The sequence below is a fragment of the Anolis carolinensis genome, chromosome 5 (assembly GCF_035594765.1).
Source record: "Anolis carolinensis isolate JA03-04 chromosome 5, rAnoCar3.1.pri, whole genome shotgun sequence".
NCBI lineage: Eukaryota > Metazoa > Chordata > Lepidosauria > Squamata > Dactyloidae > Anolis > Anolis carolinensis.
In genome coordinates this window covers 5,655,179-5,675,425 of record NC_085845.1, presented here as the reverse complement: position 1 = coordinate 5,675,425, position 20,247 = coordinate 5,655,179, and the positions used below count along the sequence as shown (strand labels likewise).

Here is a 20,247-nt window from a genome sequence, read left to right as displayed (position 1 = left end):
AAAGGCAGGAAGAAGAGGAGGGGAATGGAAGTGGAAGGGAGAGGAAGAAGAGGAGAAAGAGGAGGAAAATGAGAGGGAGGGAGAAGAAGAGAGGGTAGGAAGCAAGAAGAGAACAAGGAGGAAGAAGAAGAAGTAGAAAAGGAGGCAAAGTAGATGGAGAGCAGAAGAAAAGAAGAGGAAGGGAGTGGAGTGAAAGGAGAAAGAAAAAACAAAGAGAGGAAGGGGCAAGAAGAGGAGTAGAGGAAAAGAGAAGTGGAATGGAGAGGAAGGGAAGGAAAAAGAGGAGGAGGAGAAAGAAGAAAAAAAGAGGAAGAGAAAAGAGAGAGGGGAAATGGAAGGAAGAAGAAGAAGATAAAGAGGAGGAGGAGAAGAGGAAAGGAAGGAAGGAAAAAGAGGAAGAGGGGAGAAAGAAGAGGAGACAGGGGAGGAGAAGAAAAAGGAGAAGAGGAGAAGGAGGAGGAAAAGATGAGAGAAGAGAAGGGAGTGAGGAAGAAGAGAATGAGGAGGAGCAAAAAGGGAGGAAACAAAGGAGGGAAAGAGGAGAAAGAGGAAAAGAGTAAGAGGAGGAAGAAGAGGGAGAGGATGAGGAGAGCAGAAAAAGAGAAATGAAAAGAGAAGAGAGAAAAGAAGAGGGAATAAGAGGAGGAGGAGGAGGAGGAGGATTACCTTGTCTACATAATTGGCGATCTCCAGTATGCGTTGCTTTGTGCGACCCAAGTTTTGCTTCTGAGCTGTAAACTGGGAGGAAGGGGGAAAGAACAGGACAAGAGGGAAAGAAGACAAAACAAGAAACACAGTCAGTGATGTATATCTTGATCCCAAAAGGGAGCGTTTCATTTCTCTTTTTTTTCAAAAAAAATGTTTGTATGCCTTAGACCAGGGGTCCCCAAACTTTTTAAGCAGAGGGCCAGTCCACAATCTTTCAGACTGTGGAGGGGCCAAATTATCATTTGGGGGAAAAAACCCGAACAAATTCCTATGCACACTGCACATGTCTTATTTGTAGTGCAAAACAACAACAACAACAACAATGAAAGAACAATACTATATTTAAAAATGAAAACAACTGTAACCAACATAAACCTATCAGGATTTCAATGGGAAGTCTGGGCCTGCTTCTGGCCAATGAGATAGTCAAGTTAATTAGGATTGTTGTTGTTGTTGTTGTTTTTGTTGTTGTTGTGTGCCTTCAAGTCATTCAGACTTTGGGCGAGCCTAAGTCTAAAATTATTTATTTATTCATCTACTACATTTATTTATTACATTTATATCCCACCCTTCTCACCCTGAAGGGGACTCAGAGCAGCTGTATGTACATAGAATATAGTATTTTATTAGCATTGCACAATATTAGCATTATATATTACCATACTGAACTATACTGTAATATTATATGTAATATATAATATATAATTAATATTATTATATGGTATTATTATTTGTATTATATTGTATAACATTATAATATTATTATCAGTATTATATGTAAATACAATATATTATATTATTAAAAATGATATAAAAAGATTATATTATAAAACTGAGGGTGGGGGCCAGGTAAATGACCGTGGAGGGCCACATCCAGCCCCCGGGCCTTAGTTTGGGGAACCCTGCCTTAGATAATTGACCCAATAGTACTTTCTAATTTGAATAGAGATGTTTGTAAGCCTTGCTATTTAGATATTTCTTAAGAGTTTTCTTAGGATAGGAATCCTCAAAAGTGGTTTTTCTAATTCCTTCGTTCAAAATACAGCCAAGTGCTAGTATTTGGTCTCCCATCCAAATGCTATCTGATTCTGACCCTGCTTAGCTGATGAAACGGGATCTGGTGCCTTCAAGATCAGGGAAAGTTTAGTCTGATTTTTGGGTCGCCATCAATTTGGACAATTGTTATTTTTGTTGCCTTGGGAAGACAAAAGGATACGAGACGCAAGGGCCTTTCTAGTTTCCAAGCAACTTTCCCTTTTTAGAGAAGACAGACATAGTCACGACGGGCCACCCGGCGAGGCCCAGACAAGCAAAACAAATATCCTAATAACAGAGGCCAAGGTCACCCCCTGAAACGCCTTGGCAGGAAATTCGAGGCGGAGAAAAGGAGGTCATTCACATTCGCACATCATCCAAAGTCGGCAGAATTTGCGGTCACCGCATGTTGTGGCAGCCACCAACTTAGACGGCTTTGAAAGGGGATGAGATCTATCCAAGGAAGAGGCAACCAACAATGGCAATGAACTTGAGGTCAACAGGAAAAACCCTATGACTTGCATCTTACTAGTATGTGATGCTGGACGGATGGGAACGAGTCCCATTCCCACCTCAGAAGAGCTCAGCTGGACCAGAACAAAGCCTTCCCAAATATCCTATGGGCTATGTGTTGTCGAAGGCCTTCATGTCAATTAAAACAATACAGTAAGACCTCTGCATCACTGCATTTACCCAAAACAATAACTAATACTGCATGCAATTAAATTACATGACTTTCAGTCCCATAAAATTGCCCCAGAGGACCTAGAAATTACTAGAAAGAAATCCCTCTCTAGGGATTTCTAGGTCTTCCAAAGGAACTCTACAGTAACTTCTTGGGAAAGTAATGCCATTGAATTGTCTGAAGGACCTAATAAATTCCTAGAGAGGTCATTTTAGCTCTGCACAGGAAAGCAAAATTGTGGATATGGCTCCTGCAGTCAGAAGAGTTATATTTGTTAGATAGATAATGCATTGTTACACAGGAGTGCATTGATGTGTTGATGAAGGAATGCATTGATTGTAATCCTATTGTATAAAACTGGCGGAAAATACAGTTCTAATGGACATGTGGTAGCACACCTGAAGAATGATTAAGTGGGTGGTGATGTGTAACTTGAGGGACATGCTGAAGAAGCTGAGCCATGACCATATGACAGTCATGATGAGGGTTGTGTTGTGACTCAGCCTTTGTGTGAATCTGATGAGGACTCTGGGATGCAGTTTCAAGATGATGGGATTCAGGTTCAGGATGAGTTTCAAGATGACTCTGATGGGGATTATGGGATTCAGGTGCAGGGTGTTCCTGCTGTGGGAGATGAGGAGCAGGGAGGCTTTCCCATGGGAAGAAATGATGTTGTTAATGATGATGGTTTTCAGGTGCAAGAAGCAGAAAGGGAGGGCAGCTCCCAGCCTCAGCCTGAGAACACTAACGAGCCCTGTGGCCTTGAAAGCGAAATCTCTAGATTGGGCTAGTCGGGAGTTGCACAGAAGTCTCAGAATAGCAAATAAGAGGGAGGTCAAAGGGCAAAGAAATGCCTTCATGTTATGCTATTAAAACAGTCTGCTGAGAGAGAAATCTTTGTCAATGCAATTTCCTCGCTTGAATCAAGAACCAAGTCTGCTTTCCTGTATTATCTAGTAGCCTGGATGTATCCTCGTTTCTGGGACTTTGGCTTCGTTTTAAGGACCTTGTTTCATGCCTAATGTTTCAATTGATTTATTCTTACAGCCTTGATTTTGCAACTATCTTTTGGAACTGAACTTTTGTCTTTTATGAACTATCTTTTCCCTATTTTCTAATAAACTACAAAAGACTACTTTTGGTATACAGTCTGGTGTCTTTAGCAAGGCGAAGCTAACCTGAGGTGTGACAGGTTGCATCATTCACTTTTGTCCCTGGCTGAGCAAGCAACGGGTATAAAAGAGGAAGTGTGAGTTCCTTCTCTTGCCATAATTCTTTTGCTTCTTGCCGTATATCTATTGTTGATATCTCTTACCTACATCTTGATTATATCGCTGTATATGCCATTGACTGATAGGGGTTCAGAGGATCCTGGTCTGTGTGTGTATATTTTGTATGCAGAATAATGTGTCAAGATTGAAAGTCGCCTGTGAGTTTGGATGAAAACTGAAGATAAGGTGCAGGTTGTTGTGAAACTAGACTTGAGAACTCAATGAGAGTTTCACCAAAGTTCCCCATAAAAGACCCTTTCACATCCCTGTCTAAATGGGAAAGGGATGAAATTCTCACCAAGGAATAATCCGCGACAATGAAGAGCTCCATGTACTTCAAGGTCCTCCAGACGTCCCTCCTTTTCTGCAAAACAAATTACTTTAACAAAGGGATTATGGGGTGTAATAACAACATGCCATCTTTGTCGGCCCCAAGTTTACCGGAAACTCTCTCCTAAACAATCACATCCTCTGACCCCTAACTTTTGCTATTAAAGGCCTTAGCTTTAAACACACCTAACTCCCCAATCTCTTGGTTTGCAGTTAACAATGATTCCTGGAGGTAATTTTCCGCTGATTTATTGACTGAAAATGTGTATGCAGTCAAAAGCTGGTCCCTGATGCAAAGACCCAAAACTGCTTTAGCACTGATCCATTTATTTACCTATATATCTGCTTTATTTTTTATCCCACCTTTCTCCTGAAATAGGGACACAAGGCGGCTAACAGCAAATATGACACAATTAAAATGCAGCAAATGCACTCAAATGTGGATATAAAATTTTAAAAAATTATTAAATATTTGTGTGATGATCACAAAAATATTAAAACAAAACAATTCGTATTGATCTGCCAATTGGCCTTATCAAAACACACAATATAAATACAACATACAGTATACATCTAGTCCAAGTAAAAATATAAATGTACAGTAGAGTCTCACTTATCCAAGATAAACGGGTCGGCAGAACATTGGATAAGCGAAAATCTTGGATAATGAGGAGGGATTAAGAAAAAAGCCTATTAAACATAAAATTACATTATGATTTTACAAATTAAGCACCAAAACATCATGTTTTACAAGAAATTGACAGAAAAAGCAGTTCAATACACAGTAATGTTATGTAGTAATTACTGTATTTACGAATTTAGCACCAAAACATTGCAACATTTACTACAAAAACAATTATTACTAAAAGGCAGATTGCCTTGGATAATACAGAACCTTGGATAAGTGAAGCTTGGATAAGTGAGACTCTACTGTACTGAAAAGTGAGGATGGCCAGCTTGTAATCCAATATACCTGAATCTTAAGTATATATATCAAATGTCCTCATCCCTCTTACAAAGATTAAAAAAACATTTAAAACTATTCTAATAAATTGAGTGATGCCTAGATTCTATTCCAAGTGGTCAAGCAAAACTTGGATTCTATAATGTTCATACAATGGGCATAAAGAAACAATAGCAAACATTTGTAGATATGGAGCTCATTTTTTTGTCTATGGGAATGATATGGGTAGTCAGAAATACACTCCCAAACTAAAATTGGAATAAAGAGCCGTCCACTTCTCGTTCTGAAAAATGGGTACATTTTAAATTCTAAACAGTGCAATAAAGTTGCAACCAATATAAAAGGTGAATATTTATTCTCAGGGGTTTCTTGGAATTTGCAGTTCATGTTTCTATATCAATCCGGGGACCCACAAAACGAGCTTGAAGGACAACATTCAGACCCCAAGATTTACAGAGTTCTCACCATCAGGATAAAGTCTTACCCGCTGATGCGGAGCTGGTTTGAAGAACCTGGCAATATCCGTTACATTGCTTTGCAGATGGTCACCGTGCCCACAAAGTCCCCCCATGGCCGGCAAATGCTCTGTCCGGTAGATGACCTGATGGCCAGAGGATGGACTGGCCGGAGGCTTCAGGTAATAGCTGTTATTATGGTCCAGTATAATCAGCCCACTAGTTAAAAGAGCAAAAGGGGGTGATGAGAACAACCACAAAAGCAATAAAAAGTAGAATAACAGAATCATAGAGTTGGAAGGGACCCCATAGGCCATCTAGTCCAACCCCCTTCTGCCATGCAGGAAAGGCACAATCAAAGCACTATCTGAAAAATGTACACCACGATAAAGGTTCAAACCAGAGAACACAATATGTATATTAGAGCATCATATACATAATAATGTTAACAATAATACAACTAATAAAACAAATAATAAGATTTATAGACTGCAATCATCCAGATTTAAATGCTACACAGAGCAGTTTTCAATATAAAACATATATCAGACATATATCAACAATATCAACAAGACTCCAACTAAAGTTTGTTAGCGACACAGTATGTGTACATCCAGTCTCTTCAAAGTGGCATGTAATATGCTGTAAAACTCAATATATCAGCGTGCAAATCACTTGGCTCAAACTTGGCTTGGAGTCAAAACAAATCAAAGTCTCTGTGTTATTATTTGTATTATTAGTTGTATTATTGTTAACATTATTATGTATATGATGCTCTAATATACATATTGTGTTCTATGGTTTGAACCTTTATCGTGGTGTACATTTTTCAGATATTGTTTAGAATAGACAGCTGTGTTTAGTTATTATTACAATCAAAGCACCCCTGACAGATGGCCATCCAGCCTTTCTTTCAAAGCATCCAAGAAAGGAGCTGAAGGCTTTTTCTATTAATATGATTCATATCTCATTCAAGCTTTTACTGGACTATGAGTCAATATTACACCAGTTTTAGAGATATAAGGACTTAGCATCCTAAGGAAGAGACCTCAATGTTTGTTCAAGAAGGATATTGACAAGAACATGTTTACAGGAAAGTGGCCAAAATGGTCCAAGGTCTGGAAACCATGAATCTCTCTGAAACGTAGCTCAGGGAGGGAGGGATGTTTAGCCTTTGCTCTGTGTTTTAAATCCCTGGAGTAAGAGAAAACAAATGGGGTTCATCATCAAGCCCTCCCGATAGATGGCCATCCAGCCTCCGCTGGAGAAGGAGATTCTGAGACAAGATATTCCACTCCTAGACAGCTCTTATTGTCAGGAAGTTCTTCCTAATGTTTAAGTAAGATCTGTTTGGCCATCATTTAAATCAAACAAGCTTGCTCCCTCCCCGATGTAATATTATAAGATAGGATGGACATCTTCCATCCTGTCCATGTCCTTCTCGAAGTGCTTTGCTCAGGACTGTTGAGATTCATGTTAATTGGTGCTCCAACTCTAACCTGTTAAGTGCTTTGCTCAGGACTGTTGAGATTCATGTTAATTGGTGCTCCAACTCTAACCTGTTAAGTGCTTTGCTCAGGACTGTTGAGATTCATGTTAATTGGTGCTCCAACTCTAACCTGTTAAGGTCATTTTCCACATGAACCTCTGCATGGGACACTCTGCTTTGGCAACCCTGGATTTTCCAGATTTTATGCCACTCCCTTAAGTGTCCCTCCCCCTTGAAAAAGAGCAACAAAATGTAATAAAAAGCAAAAAATGCACAACAAATAATACAGGAAGCTATTTGCAAAGATTGCAGTGATAGTCATGAATTAATTCTTAAAGCAGCATAATAAGTTTGGGAATGGCTGACTTTTCAAAAGTAACTTTTTGAGTTCTGGATACTAGTTTGCTGCGAAGACAAAATGCTCGGCAGGAGAGAACTATGTAAGTCTGAGTTGTTCAGAATTTTTTTTTTTTCATGTCAGGAGCAACCGGAGTTGCTTCTGGAGTGAGAGAATTGGCCGTCTGCAAGGACGTTGCCCAGGGGACGCCCGGATGTTTTGATGTTTTTACCATCCTTGTGGGAGGCTTCTCTCATGTCCCCGCATGGAGCTGGAGCTGATAGAGGGAGCTCATCCGCACTCTCCCCGAGTGGGATTCGAACCTGGCAGCTTTCAGGTCGGCAACCCAACCTTCAAGTCACGAGGCTTTTATCCCCTAGGCCACCGGAGGCTCCTCAGTTGTTCAGAAGAAACCTCAAGATGAAATAAACAAATACAGTCTGCAAGTTCTAGCAGTCTGCATCCTGAAAACTTTACAGCCACATTGTTTGGCCTCTTGACATGACACAGAGAGAAAGGAATGCCTCTGTATATCATGCCTCTTTTGTGGCCAAGTTGAGTAGATGAGAAGAGGAGGAAAAAAAGACTTGGCCAAGGTTGACAAGAACCCGGACCCACCCAAGAGCTCCATCCGTGCAAAGACTCCAAGACAGCACTGGATGGATGGATCAGGGGAATTCTTCCATAGATACATCTACACTGTAGAAGTAATGCAGTTTGACAGTACTTTAACAGCCATGGGTCAATGCAATGGGACCCTTGGAGTTGTAGTCCTGGCAACAATACTTCATCTCATTTCTCTCCCACTGATGGGCCAAAAACTATGGTGGGGTTAATGGGATTTTTCAGCAAGGAGGAGGCAAGGTAGAAAAAACATTATAGGATCTCGCCAAAACAAAGGGGTGAATGAATATACTGTAGATAGATACCATTTGAGTGCCTTCAACTAACATTATGTAACACTATAGAACCAATTAGGAAATGATATTTATAACCCTCGGGTGGGCGCTTTCGAATGAATAGTTCCAGTGAGATATTAACTTGTCACAATTATTGCACTTTATCAATGTCCCTCACTCTTAATCTTGTAATTTTCCCTGATCGCCCGATATTATTATTCTCGAGTCTTATGTAGACTCTGCACAAGCTCACCATTATACATTTGTACTATGCTCTAGCTTTTAAGGACCTGATATGTTTATGCTGTTTTATGCTGTGGTATACTGTTTTGTTGATTTATATTGTTTTAAATTATGACTGTGTTTTAATGTATGATGATGCTGGGCTTGTCCCCATATGAGCCGCCCTGAGTCCCCTTGGGGAGATGGGAGCGGGATATAAAAATAAAGTTATTATTATTGTTCTTGTTGTTGTTATTACTACTACTACTATCCTGGAACAAAAATCATGTTACATAGTGTAATCAAACTTTCCCAATCTGGCAAGGGCGATCCCAATTAATCCTTTGCCATCCCATCTTTTCAGATGTATTTAAAACGTCCCAGTTTCCTTTTCCTCCTCCTACTTTCCTCCTTTGTCCTTAGCTTGTTCCAATGGCTGTAAGAGTAGTTTGTATTCAACTCATTTGGGACAGAGGAAGAGACAGAACCTTTCATACCCTAACTGGATAAAGCAAAAGCAAACTATACCGACTTTCCTAGCGTACCTATTTATTCTCCTTCATAGGTAACTTTTGCAATCTTGACTGTACTCTGGTGTTGCCTTGCCATACATGTCCCGGTTTTCATCTCTGGCTATTTATTTTGTCCTTTGTCCAGATGTAAAACTATTTGCTTTGGATGTGGGAACAGAAGAAAGTGTTCTGATGGGCTTTCTTTTCCTAGAAATTAAGCTCAAACATCTCTTGTACTTTTTTGGCTTTCTTAAAAACCTTGCACATGGGAAGAGAAGGCTGCAATTTTGCAACGCCACCCAAACAAAATAGAAAACCCAAAGCAATAGAAGAGAGACAACTTTTAATTCCCTAAACAGATTGGAAAAATATAACTGATGGGATCTCTGCCCAAGTGCCCTTTCAGTTGGCTCAACTGCAAACTTGGGCATCGGTCCATAAGGAAAACATGTGGTACTCTTCCAGTTGTAGGACTCTTTTTTTTTTTTTGGTGTCCATTAATATCCTGAGTCACAAATGAGTTGTGTGTGGATTGATGCATAGCTGAGAGATGACTTCACTTGCCAGCATTCCTAACGAAGTAGCTCACAGAGATGAAGGATTGTGGCGGCTATTTTGAGTCCTGCTGTGACCAAATGGGAAGGCCGGGCGCACAAGACGGAGAGGAGAGTAAGGGCATGGGAATGGCAGAAAGGACATCTACACTGTGGAATAAATGCAGTTTGGTGCCACTTGGACTTCCGTGGCTCAATGCTATAGAATCCTGGGAGTTGTAGTTTGGGGGGGCACTAATGCTCTTTGTCGAAGAAAGCTGAAGATTTTGTAAAAGGGCAATGGCCACGATTCCACTGCGTTGAGCTATAACAGTTAAAGGCGATGCAAAACTGCATTGATTCTACAGCATAGACGCATCTTAAGTAAGTAACCTTTGGAAAGGTTTTCCCCGTTGTCATCAACAGGTAAAAATAATAAAAAAAATACGAGGGCTGAACGAAAAGTAATGCCTCCACCTTTGTTACTTGGGTTTGGATGGGAATATTTTAATACAGTAGAGTCTCCAACATAAACGGGCCGGCAGAATGTTGGATAAGCAAATATGTTGGATAATAAGGAGGGATTAAGGAAAAGCCTATTAAACATCAAATTAGGTTATGATTTTACAAATTAAACACCAAAACATCATGTTATACAACAAATTTGACAGAAAAAGTAGTTCAATATGCAGGAATGCTACGTAGTAATTACTGTATTTATGAATTTAGCACCAAAATATCACAATGTATTGAAAACATTGACTACAAAAATGTGTTGGATAATCCAGAATGTTGGATAAGCGAGTGTTGGATAAGTGAGACTCTACTGTAAATCAAATGAAGAAATAATCTTTAGAACGTGCTCTTTAACTACCACTATTTGTTTTGCCACATAATCCCCAGACAATTGGGTACATTTCTGCCAAAGATGAACACGTTTTCTGAAGCTGTCACAGAAGAAGTCAACACTCTGTTTCCGCAGCCAACGTCTCACAGGACCCATCATGCACAGATCTTCCGATAGCCAAGCAAAGCAATAATGTGACCCACACGTTCTTGTGAAATGCCGATGATGCTTGAAATTTCTCTCTGAGTGATATGACGATCGTCCTGAATCAATCTGCCAACCTTTTGCTTGTGAAACTTGGTGGTTGCTGTCACAGAACGTCCAAATCTTTGTTTGTCACGCAAGTCAGATGTTCCCACCTCAACATCCTTAAACTTACTTGCCAAACAATGCACAGTACTCACATCAACACAATCCCCATAAACACCCCATCTCCTTTGGGGTGACACCTTCTGCTATCAAGAATTCAGTGACTGCACATTACTTAAGTCGTATTGACCAACCATCTGTGCAGGGTTCCATACTTTGCACTTTAACAACATAACCATTCAATGCTAAGGCTTCCCGCCAAATGGAACTGTAGAGGAGAGTCTGGTGAACAAGCCAGTACCTTCCACAGACCAGGACTGCCATCTGTTGAGGAGTTACGAAGGTGGAGGCATTACTTTTCATTCAACCCTTGTATATAGTGAATATCTAGACATATGGAATATATTATCTAGACATAAGGTAGAATGGAGCAGAATACCTGCAAGAGTGAAAACTGGTGTGATTTGAGTTTTTGACTCATGAAGCCAATTGGGGCAAGTAACTCTCTCTCAGCCTCAAAGGAATCCCTTCTGAGCAAATCTGGCCAAGAAAACCCCGTGATAGAGTTGTCGTAGGGCCAGATGTCATCAAGACTTGACAAACAATGGCAAGCTGTACATGGGTTGTGGAAAAGAAAGAACGTCAAGAGGAGTTGTTCATGATGCAAGCACCCGCTCTTCTACGCAAGCATTAAAGGAACAGAATAAGTCTCCAATTTCCAACCTTAGGCAAGGATGAAAAACCTTGATGATTTCACCCTTACATACAAAGACAAATAATTCTTGGTTTCTTTCTAATGCAAGAAAAAAAACCCAAGAGTTTCAACCTTAGGAACGCTACAAGTTGAAAACGACTTCAAGGCTCACAACAGCAGAAATTTGCCCTTCTTAATTGTTTAAGGAGATTATTTCCCCCCATATCTTGATGTGGAGACATCAATGACCCTGAGCAGTTAAGTCATTTACAAGGGAATGGGATTAGACCAAGGAGATTGGAAAGTTAATTTTTAGCCCAATATTAGCTCACTTTGGGAGTGCAATGGAGCCATGAAATGCACAGATATAGGATGGGTAAAAGGGATGGTGAAAGGGATAGTAGTCCACAAGCTGAGCATGAGCCAAGAGTGTGATGCAGCAGCTAAGAAAGCCAATGTGATTCTAGACTGCAACAAGAGAAGTTTAATGTCCAAATTGAAGGAAATCATCATCCCACTCTCTTCTGCTTTGGTCAAACTTCACCAGAAATACTGTGTCTAGTTCAATTTGAGGTTTAAGTGCAAGGTTTTTGTGGATGAATGGTTTAAGTATTTTTATTGTACTGTTTTAAATATATTTATTGTATTATGCTAAATTGGCATTGAATTTTGCCAGATTGTGAGCCGCCCCAAGTCCCTTCGGGTGAGAAGGGCGGCATAGAAATGATGGAAATAAATAAATACATAATACAGTAGAATCTCACTTATCCAACATAAATGGGCCAGCAGAACGTTGGATAAGCGAATATGTTGGATAATAAGGAGGGATTAAGGAAAAGCCTATTAAATATCAAATTAGTTTATGATTTTACAAACTACGCACCAAAACATCATGTTATACAACAAATTTGACAGAAAAAGTAGTTCAATACGCAGTAATGTTATGTTGTAATTACTGAATTTACGAATTTAGCACCAAAATATCACGATGTATTGAAAACATTGACTACAAAAATGCGTTGGATAATCCAGAACGTTGGATAAGCGAATGTTGGATAAGTGAGATTCTACTGTATTTATTGTATTAAGCTAAATTGCTTATGTTTTATCTTTTGTACTGTATACCAGCATTGAATTTTGCCAGATTGTGAGCTGCCCTGAGTCCCTTCGGGTGAGAAGGGCGGCATAGAAATGATGGAAATAAATAAATACATAATAAATATATTTAGGAAAGATATTCTAAATAGCCATCCAGCCTTTATTTAAAAGCCCCAGTAGAAGGAGACTCCAGAAGACTCTAAAGTAACATGTTCCATTCTTAAACAGCAATTACCATCATGAAGTTCTTCCTAATGTTTAGATGGAATCTCATCTACTGCTATTTGAATCCAGTGTGCCATTGTGTCCTAATCTCTAGAGCAGCAGTAAACAAGTCAGTCCAATCTCTAACATGATATCCTTTCAAATATTTCAAATTGGCCCTCATGTCTCCTCTCAGACTCTTCTCCAGACTAAACATACCCAACTCCCTGGATAAGGCTGAATCAAACTGTACATTATACACACTTGCAACTGCCATAGTAATGACCACCCCCATTATCCTATAGATTCTTTAAAAAGTTAGAGGGCACATATAAGAAACCCCCTCCCCACGTTCACAGACTTCATCCTGCCCAAAGGTCAAAGGCTTGCCAACTGGATGAGTTGGATGGACAGCCAGTGGACATTGGCCTCTCTACTCCATCCACTTCTTACCTGATTCCAGAGCAAGTACTGAGCACCACCCAGGAGCCTTTGTATCCTCGGACGTGGCCGTGGTAGTAGCAGTGTTCCTGAAATCAGAGGGAAAAAAGATGGGGATGATGGGAAGCTGAGACTCCATTAAGTAAAGACACAGGAGAGGGTTCTCAAAGGCTGTTCCAAACTGGTGCAATTCACTTCCTCGGGCACAAACCCTCTCATTTAATCAGTCTTTCAATGGCATGAGGTGCATCTACGCCAGGAATGGGCAAACTTGGGCCCTCCTCTTACTGGCTGTTAGAAATTGTGGGAGTTGAAGTCCAAAACACCTGGAGGGCCCAAGTTTTCCCATGCCTGATCTACACTGTAAAATAAAGTGAGACACTTGCACTATTTGGCAGAGAAGGCAAAAGACCTCCCAAAACTACAGCTTCTGGGATTCCATTGCATGGAGCCGAGGCAATTAAAAGGATGCCAATATGCATTTATTCTACTTTTTTGTGTCAGGAGCGACTTGAGAAACTGCAAGTTGCTTCTGGTGTGAGAGAATTGGCTGTCTGCAAGGACGTTGCCCATCCTTGTAGGAGGCTTTTCTCATGTCCCTGCATGGAGCTGGAGCTGATAGAGGGAGCTCACCCACGCTCTCCTTGGGTTGGATTCAAACCGGCAATCTTCAGGTCAGCAACCCAACCTTCAAGTCATCAGTCCTGCCGGCACAAGGGTTTAACCCACTGCACCACCAGGGGCTCCTATTCTACAATGAAGATTTACCATTGCACCATGTAACACCATTTTTGTTGGGGTTGTTGTATGTTTTCCGGGCTGTATGGCCATGTTTCAGAAGTATTCTGTCCTGACGTTTCGCCCACATCTATGGCAGGGATTTTCAGGTATACCTCACAACCTCTGATGATGCCTGCCATAGATGTGGGCAAAACGTCAGGAGAGAATACTCCTAGAACATGGCCATACAGCCCAGAAAACATACAACAACCCTGTGATCCTGGCCATGAAAGCCTTTGACAACACAACTTTTTTTCCTGTATTATAAACATCATTTCTTAATTGGTTTAATCATAAAAACATGGAAAAGTTTGTTAAACTTTGTTTTTGCAGGACATCCTGCAGCACTATTTGCTACAGTTGAATATGTCACATAGTCTCAACCAAATCAACATTGTGGCAGCCACAAAAACAAAGTTTCAAGAGTGTAACTACTTTCAGAGTTAAGTACCACACAATTTAACAGAAAATAACACTTTCAAACCAGGAGTAGAATTTTTTTTTTCAAATTCAATTACATAGTGTTATTTGTTATTGACCAAATCTGGAGATACAATGGGTTAATTGTTAGAATTTGTAGCAGAGAGAACAGGTTTTCGTGCTCCCAAGTTTCTTGGAGCTTCCAATGTAGACAACCATGGCTTTCAATCAGTACAGAGTATAGACATTGAATCCACTTTGAACATTTAAAAGGAGCCATCCCAAGTACAGTAGAGTCTCACTTATCCAATATAAATGGGCCAACAGAATGTTGGATAAGCAAATATGTTGGATAATAAGGAGGGGTTAAGGAAAAGACTATTAAACATCAAATTAGGTTATGATTTTAAAAATTAAGTACCAAAACATCATGTTATACAACAAATTTGGCAGAAAAAGTAGTTCAATACGCAGTAATGCTATGTAGTAATTACTGTATTTGTGAATTTAGCACCAAAACATCACAATGTATTGAAAACATTGACTACAAAAATGTGTTGGATAAGTGAGTGTTGGATAAGTGAGACTCACTTGTACAGCTGAGCCACCTAAAAGAGCATGAATGCATCTGCACTGTAGAATGAATGCAGTTTGTCTTACTTTAACTGCCATGGCCAATGCCAATGCCATGGAGTCCTGGGATTTAGTTAGTGTTTTACAAAGTCTTTGGCCTTCAATGCAAAAATTCTCCAAACTACAAATCCAAGAATTTCATGGCATTGGGTAATGAAAGTATGGTCCAACTACATTCATTCTAGAGCACAGATGCCATGTAAAATAATTGTTAAGGAAATGCGGGCATTGCTTTGGAATGACTAACCCTGAAAAATGAATCATATCATTCCTAAGCAATATGCTAGAGATTCCAGTTGCTTTATCATCTCAATGAACTCTTTGTGTGCCATCCTCAATGGAGATAGGATTTCCTTAAACCCTAGATTTGTTTACCCTCTCCATGAACCCTTTGTGTGTCTTGTTCCACCTTTCCCAACCACCCGCTGGCACGGACAGATTTTTGTGGGGGAAGCAACCCCAAATGGTTCTGAACTGATATTCTGGTATTTTTGTTTGCTTGGGTACTGGACTCTGGAGACCAGGGTTCGAATCCTCACTTGGCCATACAAACCTTAGGTGAGCCACACTCTCTCAGCCTCAATGGAAAGAAAAGGCAAACTCCCTCTTGACAAATCCTGCCAGAAAAACCCTTCAATGTGTTAATTTATAAGGTTGTCCTAAGTCAGAGATGACTTGAAAGCTCACAGCAGCACCAACAGTTTTCTCATTTCTCCTATCAGGGCTCAATGTTAGAGTATCCTGGGATTTGTAGTTTTGTAAGGTCTTTTTCTTCTTTGTCCAAAAGAAGGATGCCATAGTTTTGAGACAGTTAAAGTGGTGTCAATTTGCATTAATTCAGCAATACAGATTGGCTTTTATGACTTGTTTTTATGGTTTGATTATTGGTTTCATTGGTTTCTTGTCTTGTTTTTATTGTTCTATTCGGGCTTGGCCCCATGTAAGCTGCCTCGAGTCCCTTCGGGGAGATGGGGCGGGGTATAAGAATAAAATTATTATTATTATTATTATTATTATTATTATTATTATTACAGATACTTTTTGATCATCTTAACCTGTTGCATTGTTCTTATTCGGCGGTTTTACTTACCATTATATTGCTGTTAAATGTGGTTTGACCTGTGTAATGTTAAATGTTAATGATGCTTTTATTGTGAATGTATTTTTATTTTCTTTATTGTGGAAATTTGGGCTTGGCCCCATATTAGCCACCCCGAGTCCCTGTGGGGAGATGGAAGGAGGGTATAAAAATAAAGTAGTAGTAGTAGTTGTTGTTGTTGTTATTGACACAACGACATTGTATGACACAGCAAACAAGATAGATATGCTGGATTTCGTATCATAAAATCACAAGTCGAACACTTCCCAAGTGTCTAGGACTGTGTGATGTATTTTTGGATGTTGTTGTTGTTGTTGTTGTTGTGGATGTTGTTGTTGTTGTTGTTGTTGTTGTTGTTGTTGTTGTTATTATTATTATTATTATTATTATTATTATTATTATTATTATTATTATTAGGATTTCTGTCTCCTCCAGTGCAATATTGGGACCAGAAACAGGTAATTTATTGGCATTGGATCATATTCACAATTTTAGGTAACTGAGGTCCAGCCAGGATTGTATCCTCCATCACTATGGGAGATCTTATTATATCTAAACAAATGCAGTTATTTGTCTGAAATTCCAAAAATGGGAGCATATCATACCTTTTCCAAACATTTACTATATTTATTGACAGCACAAGTCAAACTGTAAAGTCTGGAAAAGCAATCATAGTATATCCTACATTTCCAGCCTCTCTAAAATTGTGTAATTGATGAATTGAAAACCCTTTTCAATGCTATAACTCCATCTACGACCTTCACAACATCATGGATCTTACTTACGGTGTGGTTGGGAGATATGGTCACCCTCTGCCCTTCTTGTGTATAATGCGTCTCTGTGTAGTCTGGGGACAGCAGCCTTCTGCAGGGAGAAAAAAACATGAAAGAGATAGGTTTAGGAAGCTAATGGGTTGATGCCGAAGCTTGTTTTCTGCTGCACCTGAACTAATAAGATTCAAATGACATATACAGTTAGGAAATACAAAAGAAATGCACTAATGTGGGATGGGTGACACTTGGCTTGAAAACAGTCCATGTGAAAGTGATCTGGGTGTCTTAAAAGGCCATAAACTGGACATGAGCCAAAAATGTGATGCGGCAGCTTAAAAGGCCAATTCAATTCTAGACTGCATCAAGAGGAAGATAGTGTCAAGATCAAAGGAAATCATCGTCCCGGGTCTTTATACACTGCCATATAAAATCCAGATTTTTTTTCGTGTCAGGAGCGACTTGATAATTGCAAGTTGCTTCTGGTGTGAGAGAATTGGCCATCTGCAAGGACATTGCCCAGGGGACGCCCGGATGTTTGATGTTTTTACCATCCTTGTGGGAGGCTTCTCTCATGTCCCCGCATGGAGCTGGAGCTGACAGAAGGAACTCATCTGTGTTCTCCCCAGGTTGTATTCGAACCTGGCAGCCTTCAGGTCAGCAACCCAACCTTCAAGTCACAAGGCTTTAATCCACTGCACCACCGGGGGTTCCTTTAAAATCCAGATCATCTGCTGTGAACTGGATTGCAAGGCAGTGTAGACTCATATAATCCAGTTCAAGCAGATAATGTGGATTATCAGATTTGATCATCTGGATCATATTGCAGTGTAGAAGGGGCCTAACTCTGTCCTGATTTGCTTTAGAGACTGGCACACAATGGAACAATACATGCAAATTCTAGGAAGAGAGATTCCACCTAAACATGAGGAAGATCTTCTGATGATTAACATTGTTTGGCATAGAGTGGAATATGCTCCCTTGGAATATGGCTTGGTCTCGTTCTCTGGAGGTTTTTAAAGCAAAGCCTGGATGGCCATCAGTCAAGAGGGCTTTGATTGTGCCTTCCTGGCTAGCAGAGGGGTTGACTAGATGGCCTCAGGGGGGTATGCTTCTTCCAATGTTAGGCTTCTATCGGCTGGAAGGCACACATAAATGCACATATGTTTATAGCAAAATCTATATATATAAAAATGTAATGTGACGTTTTACTATGGAGTAAACAACAAAACCACTGAACCAAATCACACCAAATTTGGCCACAAACGACATAGTCATCCAATCTATGTCTTTCAATATAAAAAAAAAACTAGAAAAATAAAGTTCAAATTACAGAGGAAGGGCCGTTCTTCCCCTGGCTGCCAGTCAGAAGGGTAGGCCCTGCCCCCTTTAGGCCCCGCCCCCTTCATGTCATAGCAACCCCCTCAGCCACAATGGCACCCAGAGGACAGGCAGAGTTCACTTAGGCCTCTTCCACACTGCCTATAAAATACAGATTATCTGATATGAACTGGATTATATGGCATTGTAGACTCAAGGCCCTTCCACACAGCTGTATAAACCAGAATGCCAAAAGGAACAACCATAAATATAGTATATTCACCTGTTTTAGGAAATAACATACACTACTACCACCAATTCCTTAATACTTTATTTCCCATACTACCATACTTCGCCACAGCAACACGTGGCCGGGCACAGCTAGTATCTTCCTACAATGAGAAAGGCACCCCACTCAGAGGCAACCAGCCATGCTTCTGCTCTACTCCCCCCCCCCCCAAAAAAAAACACACATATCAAATGGGTCAAGCTGAAGAACTGCCTTAAATGGAGTGGAGTGGCAGCATTATCTCATAGTGATGCATACCACAAAGGCTGTGTGTGTCTCTGCTGAGCTGGCCTTCCCGAGTCTGCTTTTCCAGAAGCCAGGCTTTTGGAAGAAATGCATTTGCTATGAATCATGCCATTTCTTTGGGCTCTCTTTCTTTTTTTGCAAACAATTTTTCAGTCAATTCCTCATGCCCTCCCCTATCGCCACCGCCGTTGGGTTCCTGTCTCAACGCTGTCTGTCTGGAGCCACAGATGGGCAGAGCATGGGAATGACTTCATGAAATGCTCAGGACGGTCTTCTATGGGACTTTGCATGGTGCTTTTAAATGCATTTAAAATTGGTTTTAATAGTTTTCATTATTCCTTTTTAAAGATTGTCCTTGCTTCAATTCTAATTTAATGTTTGCAGTATTTCTGTGTTATTTATTTATTTATTTATTTATTTACAGTATTTATATTCCGCCCTTCTTTCTCACCCCGAAGGGGACTCAGGGCGGATTACAATGAACACATATATGGCAAACATTCAATGCCAACAGACAAACAACGTACATTAGACAGACTCAGAGGCATTTTTAACATTTTTCCAGCTTCACGATTCCGGCCACAGGGGGAGCTGTTGCTTCACCGTCCAGTAGTGGCTGTACTTCCTCATTCCTTTCCTCGTGTTTTGCTGGCAGTTTTATGGTGTTGTAAATTAGCCTCCCGCATAAAGCGTCCCTAAATTTCCCTAATTGACAGGTGCAACTGTCTTTCGAGGCTGCATAGGTCAACAGCAAGCTGGGGCTATTAATGGTCGGAGGCTTAACCCAACCCGGGCTTCGAACTCATGACCTCTCGGTCAGTAGTGATTTATAGCAGCTGGTTACTAGCCAACTGCGCCACAGCCCAGCCCCTTTATTGTGTTAAACAATATCGTACTGTGTTCTCCACTTAAAAGAGAAAAAAGCGGTATATAAATAAATATAATAATAGTAAGTATAGCAACAGGGTGCATCTAATACTATAGAACAAATTCAGTTCAACGCCACCTGAACTGCCATGGCTCAATGTTATGATGGCTTGGGATTTGAAGTTTGGTGAGGCACAAGCACTCTTTGGCTGGAAAGGCTCAAGGCTTTGTAAAAATAGAATTCTGAAATTCAATAGCAATTAAAGTGTCATAAAACTGCATTAATTATCTATATATATAAAAGAGTGATGGCATCACGGCGACCCACAAAACAACAAAACTACAGGCCCCCCAACCTCAAAATTTGACGACACAACCCATCATCCACGCCTCTAGGTTGATACAACAAAAAGAAAAGAAAAATAAAGTCCTAATTAGAGAGAGAGAGGAATAATTGCTTTTATCCAATTGCTGCCAGTTAGAAGGCTAAGCTCCTCCAACTTGGTCTCCTAGCAACCCAATAAAAAATAATAAAAAACACTAAAAAATTAATACAATAAAATACCATAATAACAAAAAAATAACTTACAATTATACAAGAAAATAATAAAATATAATAAATAAAAAGTTAACTTACAATAAAATTAATTAAAAAATACAAATAATGTCAAATAAACATTACACAACAATTTTTAACCAATACCACCACCACTTTGCCACAGCAACGCGTGGCCGGGCACAGCTAGTATAATATAGGTGGCACCAAAAAGCTGGATGAGACCACAAGGGC

At 40.1% G+C, this 20,247-nt stretch overlaps 1 protein-coding gene across 1 annotated transcript in view; it reads right to left on the bottom strand.

The window, feature by feature from the left end:
• adam33 (ADAM metallopeptidase domain 33) overlaps positions 1 to 20,247 on the bottom strand; it is a 117,395-nt gene that overhangs the window by 50,118 nt on the left and 47,030 nt on the right. The window contains exons 4-8 of the mRNA XM_062982306.1: positions 16,751 to 16,829; positions 13,046 to 13,122; positions 5,478 to 5,667; positions 3,998 to 4,063; positions 667 to 738 (exon numbers count right to left, since the gene is read on the bottom strand). Coding sequence (XP_062838376.1) covers positions 667 to 738; positions 3,998 to 4,063; positions 5,478 to 5,667; positions 13,046 to 13,122; positions 16,751 to 16,829 — 484 coding nt within the window. The remainder of the gene's footprint in view (positions 1 to 666; positions 739 to 3,997; positions 4,064 to 5,477; positions 5,668 to 13,045; positions 13,123 to 16,750; positions 16,830 to 20,247) is intronic.